The sequence below is a fragment of the Apis mellifera genome, linkage group LG14 (assembly GCF_003254395.2).
Source record: "Apis mellifera strain DH4 linkage group LG14, Amel_HAv3.1, whole genome shotgun sequence".
Taxonomy (NCBI): Eukaryota; Metazoa; Arthropoda; class Insecta; order Hymenoptera; family Apidae; genus Apis; species Apis mellifera.
In genome coordinates, this window is record NC_037651.1 from 4,279,974 (window position 1) to 4,297,088 (window position 17,115).

At 34.2% G+C, this 17,115-nt stretch overlaps 1 protein-coding gene across 4 annotated transcripts in view; it reads left to right on the plus strand.

Annotated features, from left to right (window-relative positions):
• LOC725033 overlaps positions 1–17,115 on the plus strand; it is a 178,021-nt gene that overhangs the window by 106,900 nt on the left and 54,006 nt on the right. For all 4 annotated transcript variants that reach the window (XM_006560179.3, XM_006560178.3, XM_001119882.5 and 1 more), the window contains one exon: positions 10,092–10,216. In XM_006560179.3, coding sequence (XP_006560242.1) covers positions 10,092–10,216 — 125 coding nt within the window. The remainder of the gene's footprint in view (positions 1–10,091; positions 10,217–17,115) is intronic.

A 17,115-nucleotide genomic window follows, 5' to 3' on the forward strand; every position in this document is an offset into this window, starting at 1 on the left:
TAGAATCTTGAATATTTTCATTAAACTTTGTTCAAGGACGAAATAAAAATGCACGGGAGAAACTTCAATTTCAAGGAGCTTAAAAGCCGAGACTTTCCTTAAAATGTGTTTTACTTAAGCGTGCTGTATTTTGGCACGAACAATGGTTTAGTGCACTCGAAAGCCTGCTTTCCAAGCCCGCACATACATTCATCCACATTTATCCTTTTACAACGGAAGAAAAACCTTTTCACGTGGTTGCCCAACCAACGCAACAGTTTTCATTTTTCCGTGTACACCACCTTTTGACATCGGTCGTATTCAATGCAGAAAAATTGCAAAATCATCATCGTAAGAGATTTCGATTCCGCCCCTTTGATTCCACATAGATATCACAAAGAGATTTTTAACAAAATGATAATTCGGCGAATGTGATGTTATGGATAAAAATTTTTCAATTTTTCATCGAATTTTCATTCTTCTCTTCCCGTATTCGAAGCTGTTGTATATCTTCCTGTTAAATTATAATATTCACGTTTATAGATTCAAAGAATAAAAACAAGGGTTGATTCAACGAAGCCAAAAATCTTGAAAAAAATTAAAACAACTTTCATCTCTCTTCCTCTCTCTCTCTCTTGATAATTAATTCTTGATAATTTTTCCTTTCTCTTCTCGCTTCTTCTTGATAATTAATTTTTCATCCAAGGGATAAAATATTTTTCCTAATTGCAAGGTCTTCATTTTCCCGAAGATTGATCAAACACGACGAAACAAACACGCAAACCGTCGAAAGTAATAATTTCCAGCGAGTTCGAAAAGAGGGGGCGCAAAGAACGAGGATCCGCAAAAAAACCAGCCCTGAAGCGTCGAGTGGGATGAAATAAGGAAAGGGAGTAGTAATCCGTCGTCCAAGATCACGGGCCTGCTCGAGCACAGGCGTTTGTTTCCTCTCGATTGCTATCGGATCGAGATGGAAACGGTATTTGTCGTCGGCGCCACCCACCAGGAAAGAAACTTTTTCACGTCCTCGAGTTTTCTCTCGATCTCCAACCTTTCGTCCCGATAAACTCGGCTAAAAGTGGTAAGGGAGTGGTAATCGACGTTTCCTCATTTCGTCTTGCGAAATCGCGCCCCCTCCTTAGCTAACTTTCGTCCACGGTGAACGTAGAAAAAAAAAATGGACCGATCGAAAGCTTGATTGGATTTTGTTTTATGTTTTACGAGGGTGTGTAAGAGGTTTGGTGGATACGATTGTAATTTTATTTCGCAGGATATTTTTACGATATTTTGTCTCGTCGAGAAGAATATTGAGAAAACGTAACTTCGTTTCTACAAAAAGTGATATTCTTTTTGAGATGTAGTTGTTGGAATTTTTGAAATGAGATGAATGTGTGTGTAATTTTGATTTTCCACTACGAATATGTATATAATATACAGAATGATTCGTATATAAATTAAATTTATAGGAATGAAATAATATTTTATATAAAGGAAGATTTAATAGAAGAAAGGGAAAATAAGAAAGAGTCGAAATAAAATTTGTTTGATTAAATTTCAACGCAACAGGAATTCAGTAAATCGTTTTTTAGCAAGGATAATTTTTATCTTTAAATAGCAAAGGGAATTCTTAAATGAAAGGAGAGCTAAAAGTAGCAAATATTCTTGATTTTGCATCTTAGCTTTGAGCTGAAAATCAAATTTCAAAGTCGTAGGACAAATTGATGCATTAGTGATTGAAGATGCATCAAACAAGCTGCTCGTTTATTTAAAATCGTGAAATGATCCTTGTAAAATTGTTGCAAAAAATTATTGCAGATTAATTTTTTTTACAAAAAATATTTGCAATATATATTTTAATCGGTACATGTATTTTTGCGTGTAATGATATTCATGCAATATGAAAGTGATTCATTACTATATCAAATGATATTTATTATTCTATAAATATTAATTTATTAAACGATAATTTCCATTTAATATTGCTAATATATTTCGAATAAAATCAGATTACGTTTAATAATTCTTCAAAGAGAAATTTTGAGTGTGCATATTTCACAATTTATGTAACATTCAATTTTAGTAAAAATATTATTTTTCAAAAATATTCTATTGAAATTATGATACAATAATCATGTAATAACAAATAATTGTAGCAACATTTATATAACAGTTACATGATATGGATAAAATCATGATTAGAATATTTTCAATTATCGTTTAGTTAAATTCGATTAACTAAATAATATTTTCACCCCCATAAAATTAATCAATATCGTTATCCAACGTAGATTGCAACTACGTTGCAATCTACGATGCCTTACTTCCTACATTTCTTTCAATCTTTTTAACCACCTTGACTTATACAAAACCCAAAAAGCCACCCCTAATTAAACGATCTAGTCTATTAGCAGGCAAAACATTATCTCACCAAACACAGGTCTATCATACTCCAAACTGAACCCAGTAAGATCTAATCCCGAGGCTCACTTCCTCCCCAAGCAACGTCTCCATCGCAGCATCCACATCCATTCTCTTTCACTCCGCGGTAGCAAAAGGCATTCGAATCGATTGCCACAATTTCGCGTTCAGTATCTTGTGCATCTTACCACCGATCGAACCAGAAAGGGTGGGACCATTCCACCCCTTGTGCAATACTGTATAACCGTGCTGCATTACACACGGCCAATGAGGTATGCGAGTTGCAACAACAGCAGCTGGATCCCGGAGGCCTGGCCAGGCCCACCCTCACCGTGGGGTGAATACCCGTCCCGGTATGTTTCTGGCTGGCAGCCAACTCCGGCTAACTAGCGCCACCACCACATTAATAGAGTTTTATTGTTATTTATCGTGACAACGGCCCGTTATTAACGAGAGCCAACCAACCTGGACACTGACCGAATTGTTGATCCTCCTCCACTACTTGGTTAACTTTGATCCATCGTTGCTTCTTCTTCCACGGATTAATCCTCCGTGATACGCGGGTATATGTGTCTTTATTTATTCTTCATCGTTCGTTCGAAAGTTATCGTATTTTTGTTTCAGATTCGAAATAATTTCATCGTAATTTCTGAACGATCGAACGTAGCCGTGCAATGCGCAAGTGAAAATGACGTCGCGGTTGAATAATGTTGGATACCAAGGCGCAGTTTTGGGTGTTTTGGCAGGTGATTGGCGTGACGACGCCTTTGTAAAATCGGGGCTGTGGTGATTGCTAGAGGGTGTATACCGCGTTGGTGCCGTTGGTTGGACTAATTTCTGGGGTGAGATATCGACCGAGGGGTTCGAGTGTTTTTGAAGCACTGCAGCGTGGTGATTGATGAATTATCTTTGGGAGAAATGGGAGAGGAAAGTTCGAAGAAAATTTGAAAATCGAACGGTGGTAAAAAAATTTGGAGGTATTTTCTTTTTGGATGAATGTTGATTATCTCGTGAATAATTTTCGATTGTATTGAATTGTATCGTGAAAAGTGTTAATGAATTAAATTATTTTATTATAGAATGTATAGAAGGAGTATAATTTTGGCAATTAAGAAAATGTATAATAAGATTCGATAATTGGTGAATACTTTTGAAATGAGTGTAATTAGAAATAGATTATTACAAGTTCAGAGATGAATTCACTTTGACATAATGAATCTTGGTAAGTTAAGTTCAACAGAACCATATATATATAAACAGCTAGATCGTTTAGTACGACGCAAGTTGTCCCATTTAGGGTAACATAAACAAGAGTCAGTGACAATTAGATTGTCTCATTATGTGTATCAAAGTTGCATCGTCAAGTTTAATTACATTCCCTGCATATCGTAAAATAGGAAATTCAATTTTCCATTCATCCTGATATATTCATTCTTATCACGATATATTGATGAATCGAAAGAAATTTGAATGAAGAAATATTCCAAATGGGAGGAACAATATTCTTTACCATTTTGATGGCAAAATATTGTTCCGATTAAAAAAAATCACGGAGCAAAATTTAATTTTAATCTTTCACACGAACACATATCGTAACTCGAGTTCAATCTGCAATCCAAAAAGCATCCCAATCGAAATGAAAAGTCGAAACAAACTTCTCCACTGGATGCACACGATGCGAAAAACGAGGGCGTAATAACCTCGCGGAGACACGGGGGGTCATTTCACGCGTTGTTAATTAAAAGCCAGCCAGGTAGTGTTGTTCGTTAAAACGTGTACCTTTATGCACACGCACATTCCCCCATCCCCTTTGGATTTAATGGGCACGTATCGCGGTTAAAACATAATACAACATTAAAACCGGACAGTAATTAGCGGCCGTGGTAGCTGATGACACATGATAACAACAAAATTGAATAATAATTTACGAACGAGGCGTAAATTTGCGAAAACTGTTCCGCCGATCGACCAAAAGTTTTAATCAATTTTACATTGTTTCGCTTGGACGACGATCAACGAAGGGCAGAAGAATGATGATTAAACGGGGAAATAAACTCGATAAAGAGGCTTCGAATTTCATTAATTATATGAATATTATATATCTGATTTTAGAATATACGAGATACGATCAGGAAATGTAATTAATATTGGAAAGTTGTCTGTGAAAAGAAATTTCTATATACCATTGCAAATTTTTTGATGTAATAATAGATTTGAATCGTAGAAAATATCGATGTGAAAATTATTCTATTTTCTACAATACATTAATTGAAAAAAAATACATATAAAGGTATTCATTAATTATAGCAATTTTATTACAATTTCTAATTCTCATATATAACAGAAATATATATCAAACTTCATTAAACCATTAAACCCCTTTCAATCTCCTATTCGAAATCGATCGAAAAATCTACATCCAATCTCCGATATATTTCTAACTACGTGCAATCTCACGGTGCTTCCGCAAAAACTAGTTATTAATTCCGCAGTTTAATATTTCCACGTGACCCCATCCTCCTTCGAGCAATCGACGTCGTTCAAACTTCCCGCCATATTCCTCGTCCAATTACCCGAGCCTTAAACAACTCGTTTCTAGTCGCACTTTTTTCCGATTTCACGGCAAAGTTCTCGAATAAAAAGGTGTATCGGAATATGGTTTCACGATAGGTCGGTGACAAAAGGCCTTTTCCGTGGCACGGCCGAGGGAATGCGAGTAAGAGGCACATCGGCGCGTTTACGAGAGACGTGACTTTGAAACGGATGTGTGAAAAATGTGTGGGTATGCTTAAAGAAACGTTCCATTACCTCGCTCTTTCTCTCTTTTTTTTTTTTCTAATCCTGTGCCAGATATTTTTATTTCATTCTATTTTAAAAAGAATCGTTTCGAAACGAAATTTCGTTTGGATTAAACTAACATTTTTTCTTTATCGTTTGTAGAGAATTATGGAACGATTAATCAAGGAAGTCTTCTACTGTATATTAAGTGAGAGTGATAAGTTGTGTTAAAATTGGGGAACAAGTTTTATACGAAATATTGTGAATATATATATTGCAAACGATAATGGATTTTCAAATAAAACCACCAGTTTGATTTGGTTGATCAATGTATAAAGAGACACGGTTATTGAAAATTTTTCTCACCGATGTATTTATACACGTTCATCAATTCGTGAAAGGGAGAATCGTTTAGATTAGATCGATTAGATTTTTTTATTTTTTTCAGAACATTTGAAACGAGGGAAGATAAACGAGAACGAGACGATTCGACGTTGAACATTGATGATTGTTAACAGGGATCATTAAGTGGAATAAATGCTGGCTATTAGATGGATAGATTGACGATGAAACGGGCGTGCAATCGCTTCGTCGGTGTCATTATAGCGAGATGTGGCAGCCATTGTGAATGACGAAGAATGAGCCATTATAAACGACGTTTATGAGACGTGGGGGTTGATTAACGCGTAATCACGATGTCGCGTGATTGAATGAGAATTAATAATATCGTCGGTATAACTAATAAAATTTTTTTTCCAGTTTTAGGCATAATTTAACCACCTTTCATTCCAATCGTCGTATTTTAAACGCTTTAAAATATATTCTGAGAAGAAAATATGGCATATCGATCGTCATTTAATTAATAAAGTTTGTATTAATTAATTTTATTTAATCGGTATTAATACCATGAATCTTTATATTTATAAAAATATAATAATTAAATGTAATCATTACAGAGACAATTATATCACTTATGATTAAAAGAATCTTTTTGCACAAATATCAAATGTTCCAAATTATAACGATCGCAATCATTTAAAAGAAATCGCGTACAATCGCGTGCTGGTTAAAAGAATTCTTCCACGAGCAGCGAATATTTCTCAAATTCTTCAAATTCCTCTCCATTTTCCGAAAAAAAGGAAGAAAAAAGAAAAAAAATTCGATTGAACGACCATTTTTTTTTTTTTCCGATCCCCGGATAATTTTTGATCGACATGACCCGCGTGAAACGAGCATCGGTTCAAAACTCGAGCTTCTGGGGGAAGGGGGGAGGGAGAAGAGGCGAAGGAGGGGAGAGTTGATTGCGTATCCCGGCAAGCAGCACCCCTTAGAGCGAGATGTGCCGTTACCCGGCATGCTCCATTTACCCCGATAGCTACGAATACGTGTATTACAGCCGCTGTATCGAAATTCCCCTCCTCCCTCCACCCTAACACACTGTCCTCCTCCGCCACCCTTGCACTCTGGCCATTTTACCTGGAACGACAACCATCCGCGACAAAACGATCCGATTGCTTCGCGGAACAATATCGCGAAAATTTCATACAATTCTGGAAAACTGTGGACAGGCAGCAGCTCTCCTTTCTTCTATTTTAAAAATTTCTTTGCCATTTTATCGTTTCAAATTAGAAAGTTGTAAAAATTGTTGATTTTTATTTAGATTTCGTACTTTCGCGTGGAGGAAATTTTTCGCGGATCGATCATTTTTTTGCGACGTACATATTTGTGTCTTTCTGTTATATCATTTTTTAATATATATATATATTGATTGAATGGATACACGATTTGTTTCTTATTTTCGTTGAATCATTTTCTAGTGTCTTTGCTTTCTTGTTTTATTTCATTTCTTTTTTGCTGGTATTTTTTTATTGAGAGAGAAAGAGATTGGTCAGGAAAAGTTCGGAGGTGCGAAATTCCGTTCAACGAGCGTTTTTTTTAGCGTTTGCGATTACGAATGTTAGCTCCTGGCGATCGTGCTTCTTGCTGGAATCGTTTGTAGCCGTTTGAAAGAGTGAAATAACGGGTAAAGTTTTTTTTTTTTTCTTTTTGCAAACAGTTTTGGCTATTTGCGGTTACACGGAGTGAATTCATTGAGCTCTTCAATGTTCTTGCTTAAATGTGAAGGAAAAGAAAAATAAAATAAAATAAAATAGTCTTCGTGTTTTAACTCGTGGATGTAAAAATTCGATGAAATTTGCAATTGTTAAAACATTTTTTATAATTCGGTACAATGAAGAATATTTCAAAGGCACAATGGAAAAGGTAGAAAATTATTAGAAAAAAGAAAAACCATTTCAATTTCACATCGTACGGATTGTACGTACGAAATTTGCAATTGTAAAAATGTTAATACAATTGCCAACACTTTTGAACGATATAAAATAAGAAATCAACGAACACTTCAATTTTATAAAAATATAAAAATTAAACATATCACAATTATTCGTAAACGTTCTCATTAATTTTACGTTTCAGATTATTTCAAAGAGACGTGTAAAAGAGGGAAAAAGCTAAGACAAAGGATAGAAAATAATAACTTTACTTTGAAAATTATAGAAATATTATACAAAATTTATAATTATTCACAAGTAAGATTACTTCGAAGGAAGGAAAAAGTTAAGGTAATAAAAGGTAGATTATCACGGAAAAATTTTTTAATATAAAATTATTTGCAATTATTCAGATCGCTTCACAATCCACAATATTTCAAAGAAACGTAAAAGTGGATGAAAAATGAAGTTCCCAGGTACTCAATGATAGAATCTCGTGATAACACCACTCGATTATTAAATGCATCATCTTACGAAATCGAGCGGAAATAATGGGTCGCGTGCAATGTGCAGAAGTTTAAAGATAAGAATACCACGTGTCCAACCAGGATGGGTCAATTAAGAGTTTCAAATTGGAATATCCCTGCTCTGTGTTATATCTCCTTCTTTTATTTTTTTCTTTTTTTCTTTTTTTTTTTTTCCCCAACCATTCGTTCACTGTCCATAAACAGCTAATGGGTCGATATTGGCGGCGAAAAAGAGCGTCAGGTGTGTGGCGTAGAGATCCGAGCTGCGTCGAATTGATCGCTTAATAATGCAAATGCGATTTCAGTCTTTAATGCCGTTCGTCGCTTAATAGGATCGCATTTAAAGAATTGCGCCGAGCTTCACGAGAGGAGATATCTCTCGCGCGAAACAAATATTGACTTGTCTCGTTTGGAAATTTCATTTTTTCTTTTTTTTTCTTTTTTCGAAAAGAAAATTTCAAATTATTTTAAAAAAATATCGAGACGATATTTATTATTTCTTTATGAATTTTTGTACGATATTTATATAATTATTTGTTATTTTTGTTATGTGTCTTCAATGATAGTCCAAACTGGATCCACGTGCACTCAATCAATGATAGATATTCTGTCAACGCTTTTATTTACTGTTACTACTTGATTCTCCTGGAAAAAATATAACTTGTTGCATATCTTTTTTAAATCAAATTTTTGCATACAACTTTGAAGAAGACAAAGACTATTATATAATACTTTGCATTTGAGTAAAATTAATAAAATTTTTTATAAACTATATTGTAAGAAAAGGGGTTAGAAAATTTTCATTAAAATACTTGTTGATTAAAAACCATGCACTAGACATGTTAATAACCCCGTTAACACATTACATTTTATTTAACACGCTAAAAAAAAAGGAAAAATAATATATTTTTCCTTTTAATTTAACAAAAATTCCCGGTTTTAATTTTCAATCCAAGTACACAAAACTTGTTTTATTTAACTACGCAGCGCAGATATATATTTCCATCGCCAACTTCAAGCAATCGAGTGATAGCTTAACGTTTGTATTTAATTCACTTAATGGAAACAGCGCGAATTAAACATCAGCAAAATTAAATTTCATTAAATTAAAAACAGAAGGGATTACACGGCCACGGCGTGTAATCAAGTGACAATTTCGCGTTTCCTGTATCGACTTTGATTCGCGAGAACGAAATAAAATTGTCACGAGCGAACGATCGAGATAAAAGAAAAAAAAGAAAAAAAGAAATAAATAAATAAATCGAAATCATTCGTTCGATCGAAAGATTATTATCGCGAAAAATTTTTCGTTAGAGCATGGATTGATGGAAATGGCAGCTTTATTCTTACGCGATTCGCCTCTAATAAATAAATCGGCCGACAACTATGTCCGATTTCACTTCCCGCCGCGAACCACGTGAAATATGCGAACGTGGCGACAATAGATGTTCAAGATTCCAACGTCGACGTGTGCCGTTGTCGACCAATCACACGGTAAAACCATTGTAGTCGCTTGTTTCATATCGCGTTTCAATATCCATTGTGCATCGCGCTATTTACAACAGGGATTGTTCCAAATCAATAAACACATTTTGAAGTAAATAAAGTGTTTCGTTCGTGCGAAACTTTTTTAAATTTACTTTTATTAATATCGATTGTATTTAAAAGCGCGCAATCATTTGTGTTCGCATTTTTCAATTCTTTTTTCTTTTTTTTTTTTTTTTTAAAGAGACGTCATTTTCTACCCGATGTATATAATAATTCACGACATTGTTTTCAGTGAAAATATTTTACAACTGAAGAGAGAAATTTCAGATAAAATGAAAAATTCAACAGTAGTAGTAATTTAACAGTTCTGTTATTACCATTTTTCGTTAAAAAAGAGAAAAATGATGTTATATCATTTGTCATGTTTTGTTACGTATATATATATATATTTCTCGTAATATCGTGAAATGTAAAAAAAAAAAGAAAAAAGAAAAACAGTCAAGCAATATAAGAAATTTAAAAATTTTGTAACGTGATTTATTATTGGGGATGAAATTAATTAAATATAATTTCCCTATGTAACTTTCGTTTTAATTGTAATTGACTAATGGTACACACGAATTCATTTCAGGATCTCAGCACCGTTTCAAGTAGCTGCTGTGGCTCTAGTCCTCGCCGCTACAATTTCAGCTTTAATTGGACATTGTTATTCGGATCATAGAACTCTGGTGGCCTGTGGATTATTTCTCCTCAGTGGTAAGCTTTCATGCGAAATCAAAGTCGAGCAAAGTTGGCCATTCTATAAATTATATTATTAAACGGCTCATTATTACAAACGTGAAATTATTTTAGGTTGAAAAATTTGAAAACACTTGTACAAAGTTTTATCCTTATCGTCCTTTCGCGATAACAAGATTAAAGGTAAAAACTTTAGAGAAGAAAAACTTTTGCAAAGGAACCCTTCGAAAATTGAAAGATAAACGAACAATAAAAAAAAAAAAACAGAGCAGTTTAAAAAGTTTAAAAAGTTATTTCAAAATTGAAGTTGATATTGCATGAAAATTTGAACGGTCTTTTGGCTCTATCTGTCTTTAATAATCACCTCTTGATAGACTATTAAAGAAAGAGAAAAAAATCGGGCTGAAGAAAGAAATATGTTGGGATCCGTTGAAATTAGAAAGTGAGGGAACAATTTACCGAGCTTAATGTACATTTAACGCCATTTGAAAATCTTTTTATTTTCATCCCTGGCAAAGGATCCATTCTTCTTCTCGGTAATTTTCTTTTCATGGGCTCGACAATTTATCCCTCGAAAAAGGACAGGACAGAAAAGTAAAAAAATTCTTACAATTCGTACGAAAGTTCCAAAAAAAAAAAAAATTATAAGAAAAAGAACTTCTCCAAATTAAACGGTGAAGAATTTCCACGACTTTCGCCAAAAGCTCCATTGCCTCTCTCAGCAATTTAAACAAACGAATGAAACGAAAACGCTAATTAATTTAAATCACTAACACAATCTTTTTTTCCAAATTTCTCCAATGTTCTCCTCGACGTTTCAAAGAGAAGAAAGGAAAGAAAAAACCAAATTTTTTTGAAAAGAAAAAAAGTCAAGAAGAAATCATAGCAACGATTCGTATGAATTTTCTCAACTCGAAACAACGCGAAGTTCGTAGAAGAAGAATCTCATCTAAGTGTAAATTATAAAGCAAAAAGATAATGTTCGCTTCTAATCCGGCGAAAAATCACGCGAGATAGGATTAACACACGCGTGGGGAGACCAGAAGAGAGGCGGTGGAAAAAGAATGGAGGATGATTTTCCGAAATCCGAAGGTCGTTCGTTCACCGGTCACGTATCGAGTTTGCAACCCTCTCCCTTTTCCTGGGAGATCCTGAAAAATATCAGCGGTGTATCAATCTCACTTTCAACCCCTGTTGAAAAGTCAACATCCTTGATCCTCCGAACTGAGAATCGCGTCTGAACAATTCATGAATCGCTTTGGAATCGGATATTCATGTATATATATATAAAAGTTGCTTCTTTGTTCCTCGGGGAGGTTTGTAACCTTTGCCAATGATGCGGCTTCTTAATATTCGAGAGACTGTTTCCTCGGGAGATGAATCGCTTTATTAAATAAAAACGTGTACATTTTGAATGGGATAGGGGCGGCTTTTGCGATGAAAGTGGATTACTTGGTTATTCCGGTTTTGTTCCCTTCTCTTTAGGGAGGGATTTTTCGAGATTATCCGAGGAAACGTGTAAATTGTTTATCTGTGTTTTCTATTAGTGTATTTATGGTATTTAGATAAAGTGTTACATATTTTGTGCGTAATATTTCAATTTTTTTTCAGTGATAATAATTATTGGAAGAGTTTCAAAACTATACATTTTTTGTATAGAAAAATTTTCAATTAAAGTATAAATTCTATTTCAGAACTTGGTACATTTAATTGTAAGTACAGGGATCAACGAAAGTGTATCATTCTGTAATATTGTATAGAATGGTTTAGAAAAATCAAAAGAAATTCTGTTTGGTGATAAGAAAATATAACAAAGTTTCTCTCTGGAAAAATGCAATTTAGAAAAATGATTTTTAATCTACGTATAAATAGTAATGTAAATAATTGAAAATATCATAAATTGATAAAAAATCTATAAATATGATATACATAAGAATAAAAATTACAATTATCGCGTGAGTGTGATATATAATTTTATTAAACAATTCGAACAAGTATAAATATTATAAATAATATGATCATATATAACATTAAAAAAAGAGAGGAAGGCATTGATAAAATTATTTATTCATCTATGTAAATACATGATATTTTAACGATGGATAACAACAAGAATTTATAACAAATCAAAGAATTTTTAAAAAATTCTACGTCCTTTTTTTAATTCTTCTTTTCTATTTCCAGACTGCATCATGGAATTAAACATTTCCGTGATCATAGGTATCCGATCGATCGAAAAAATAGTAAAAAATATAACAAAATGGACGAATCTGTATCGATGAATCTTTCTATTCGGATAGAATCTAATGCGTGAACGAGGAACGTGAAAGATAGGAACGAAAATCGAGAAAAAGGATATTCAGGGATATCTCTGATGTTCCCGAACGCGCGATGAATCTGAGCTGGCTCGATTAAAAATCGGTCGGATGGGATCGTCGTTCGAGCGGAAGAATAAAACGCGACATCCCTTCGATTTCCTACCAAATAATTCGTCTGCCTCGGCTGTAATTAGCGACCAATTTATCGAATCCTTTCCATGAGATTCCTTCCGTTTGATAAGACAGAGCAAACAGAGAAATCTGCCTTTAGATTTAAACTTTTAGAAAATAGTAAAATTTTTAGAATTTTATTATAATAATTTTATTCTCTTGCCAAGTTAGAAAGTTTGGAATCATAGTTTAGTTCCATATAAAACTCTCTTCAGAAGAATTGGGTTAATACATCCGGAATATTGGAATTGGAATTGTTAAAAGTGTCATTTTGTCAAGTATTTATGGGAAATTAAATCTGGAATTAGCAAAGATCCAATTTTGATGGATCTTTTTATAAGTGTTACATTAAAATATTTGAAAAATTCATAAAAATAAAAATATGAAATAGAATATAAAAATAGAATTATTAAAATCATCTACATATTTCTACATAATGTATATATAATATTGTAAAAATATTATACATACGAATAGTCAATCAATTTGCATATTTAATTATTAGATGTGCAGTCAAGTATGAACTATGATAATCAAATATAAACTAGCACATCGATACAGTTCCAAAGATAAGGATATTGGAAAGTGAATATTTATCGATTAAAAATTAATTCAATTATTTAAACAAATCAATACATCCATTACATATTTACATTAATAATTCTATTTTAATCTCTCAAATATTCTCACAATATATTTTATTAATATTATAACCATACAAAAGTATTTTTACTTAAAATAATGATTACCTATTTACTTATTTTTCCACATAATTCGATCATTATATATAAAACAGAACTTTCTCTCAAATGAAAGAACAAAATAGAAATCCAAACAGACTCGTGATAATTGCTAATAATAAAATCGAAACGAGGAATGATCGTTTCGATAGAAGAAAAAAATCGAAACGATTTTATCATTGTCGTCACGGTTGCGGGAATTTTTCATGGGTGTATCGGCGACGAAATATTTCCCCTGTTGTTTCGAACCGTGCGGGAGGACACACGCGTGATGAAGTCATGCAGAACACACCGGTGGATCCGTTTCCTCCATTTTCCTCTCCCCCCGATTCTTTCTCTTATTTTCGTGGTGGTACACCAGCCGGCGGATTTCGCAGGAAGCCCGTGTACGTTCCACGCCGTGAATTCGAAGATATAAGCGCGCGGAAAGCTCGCCAATTTCATAGAGCGAGCATACGCGAAAGAAGAAATATACACGGTGGCTGTGTATACGTATATATAAATTTCGTTGTCGAAAATCCACCGGTATTCGGAACGAAATTTTAATCGAAATGTAAAAGCCCTCGAAACCCGCCAGGGGAAAATACTTTTTCTCCCTGTACCTGTGAATATTTAACTCGTGTTACCCCGTGCTCGTGTTTCAAAGTCTCTACTCAATTTTTCCATTAGATGGATTAATCAGGTACAGCGAGGAAGGAGGGAGAAGAGGGATACGAATATGTAATTCTCTTCCCTTTTTGGAGACTTTGTGTGTTATTACGTTGCGTTTAATCGCTCGATTTCCCGCTTTATTCCGGCGATACATTTTTGATTTCGAATGAAATGGGTATTAAAATATGGAAAACGTTGGGATTGGATTTAATGGATATATAACGTAAATTAAGGAATATTTTATAAACGTGTTTTTAAACGAGCATATCGCGTTTTAGTAATATACTGTGCTTAAATTTATTATTCGTATAACATATAATTTAATTCTTCGAAGAGTATTGTATAGTATATTTTTTTAACACGTTGGGTAATAATTTTTACGCAAAGCCAGTACATATTTTCGACTACACAATAGAGATTAATTTCCAGAGCGAATTAATTTAATTTACGTGTCGCTCTTAAAGTTTTAATTTTCACGTTTTTCTTCCCTTGTACTATTTATTCTCCTCTGAACCAATAATTCAAAATTCCACTCGAAAAGCATCTAAGATAAAAGAACCAATTAAAATGCAAACTATCCCTTGCAAGATCCTCGAGCCTCGTTCAATCCTCGAATTAAACAAAAAAATAATAATTAACTCCACCATCGAAGTATTCTTCATTCTTGATACTTCAAGACAAAGACTTTTGGAAGATTTACAAAGAGACGATACCCTCGCTGTCGAAGGTCTCGTTTTCATTTCGTGCGTTCCTTTCCTCGTGGATCGTCGGGTAATCACGCTTGGGGGAGGTAAAAGCGGCGGAAGCCGGAAGTTCTTCTGCAAGGGCTCGTAATTACATGTCCGTGGCGTACAGGTCGGCCACTGTGGAGGGAAGAAAAAGGATGAACGCGAGAGATAACCCAAAAGAGAGTGTGAGAGTGAGAGAGAGAGAGAGAGAGAGAGTAAAACGTGGTCGAAACTCGAAAGCGAAGGATCGGTCTGATTTATATCGAGCTTTACTACTGGACCTCGATCTCGTTCCTCTCGATTCTCGAGGGCCGTGCAATCCTCTCGCAGCTCGTGGAATTTGGATCAGAAATTTCTTTGGAATCCTATGGAATTCTCCGCTTGATCGATGTCCCTTATTTCGCCCAGGGAATTGTGATTCATATCTTTTTGAGAGACGCCCACCTGGACCTGGGTTTATTACCTAAATTTCATGCGGGATTATCCTTGGACGACACGTTCGTATCTTTTCTCTTGTTCCAAGATTTTCACAATTGCTGAAATATTTTTGATTTCTTTATTATGATCATCTTTATCTTGTTCTTATTAATATCATTTCTTTTTTAACCAGCTTCCATAACAATAAAACAATTCAGAACAAATTAGAATCTCATCGGAATATCGAATGTTAAGGATCCTCAATTAATTACAATCAATGACAAGAAGAAGAAGAACTTTCAATCCGAAACAATCAAGTGAAAGTAATCCAAATTTTTGTAACCAATTTATTTCAAAATGGCCAAATCCCCTTTTTCCAACTTTCCCATTCCTCTCTCATCCCACTCTCGACACTTTTCATCCTCCCTATCCCGAACTATAAATTGCCAAAAGCCATTTGCAACGCGATAATTTCCGACAGGCAGGTGTTGGCTCCCTCCCCCCCCCTCGTTCAACTTTGGTTTGACTTTGCGAAATGGAAACAGGTACCCGAAGCGACGTGGCTTTTGTCCGTGTTCCAGTGCGAGCTGCGTGCCCGACCAGACGTGACGTTTTATTGGCGGAATCGATACCGATACAATATCGCGGAACTCTGCCTTACGCTCTGCCGAAAAAGTTCTTCTTCCCTGCGGAACATCAAAGCGAAGGGGGGGCCATGGCCTCTCGAAAGCAATACGAGCTCGATTTTCTCCAGTCCCAATAACAGGGGAGGCAATCGGTTTCCGTGTGACCGCGATATATATATATATATTGCGTGAATCGTGTCGCCTGGAAAGAATTTATTTGTCGCAATTTGGCCGGCCACAGCCGCCAAAGGTTCCAGTTTTATCGGTCGGGGCGAACGTGACGAATTTTTTGGAAAATTTCTTAGATTTTCCTAGGACAAGTCTTTTTCATTGGTGATTGAGATTTAGTGGTGGCGGCAGGTGTTTGGATTCTCGAAATTGCGGATTTAATTTTGTCGTGAGTAGAAACAATTTTTTTATTTTTTTTCATTCTTTGTTTCGCGATGAAATTTAAAAATATAAATCGGATAATTTTATTGCAAGTGAAATGATATACTTGAGTATAGATATAGAATTTTTAATTGTCTTAATTATAAAGATTCTAGAGTTTTGGAATTTAAGCATGAATGATTGTAATAAATATTTAATTCTAATATTCTGTAATATTTAATTTTAGCGGAAGTTGGTACAATCGTCCATTGGATCAACTTGAAAATTTGGCAGAAATGAAATATTGATGGAATTGTATGTTTCGTATTTTAATTTGAAATATTTATTTATTTAAAATTGTCTTCAAAATTTCTGGATATTAATTTGTATTATACATTCGTAATATAGATATATTATTTATATCTGTGCTTTTTCAGGTTTTTTTTTTTATTACGTTTGATATATTGCAAGAGATAGAATGGCGAGTTACAAGATCTGCAGAGTTACGACTTCGAACTGCGCGATAACTACTTAATACTTATCGATAAGACGTCTTTCCCGCTTTCTTTCTTAATCCGCTTCCACTTGCTCCAAGTTCTTGAAACTCTTCTACTGAAACTTCAAAACGATTACGTCTAAAGTAAAGACAAACAAAATTAAACGATCAAAAAGTTAGGGATGAAAAGAGAGGAGATCACAAAATATTGAAACAGCTTGAAACTTGTAATATAGAAAAAATTTTAATAGCTTAGAACCAATAATAATTAACAATTGAATTAAGATGCGAATGTTGGAATTTTGTTGGGAGAAAATTTTAAAATTAGAAAAGTGGTGGTGCAAGAGGTGATATAGTCGAAAAGATATAACGGTAGGATAATAAAAATTTATAGATATGAA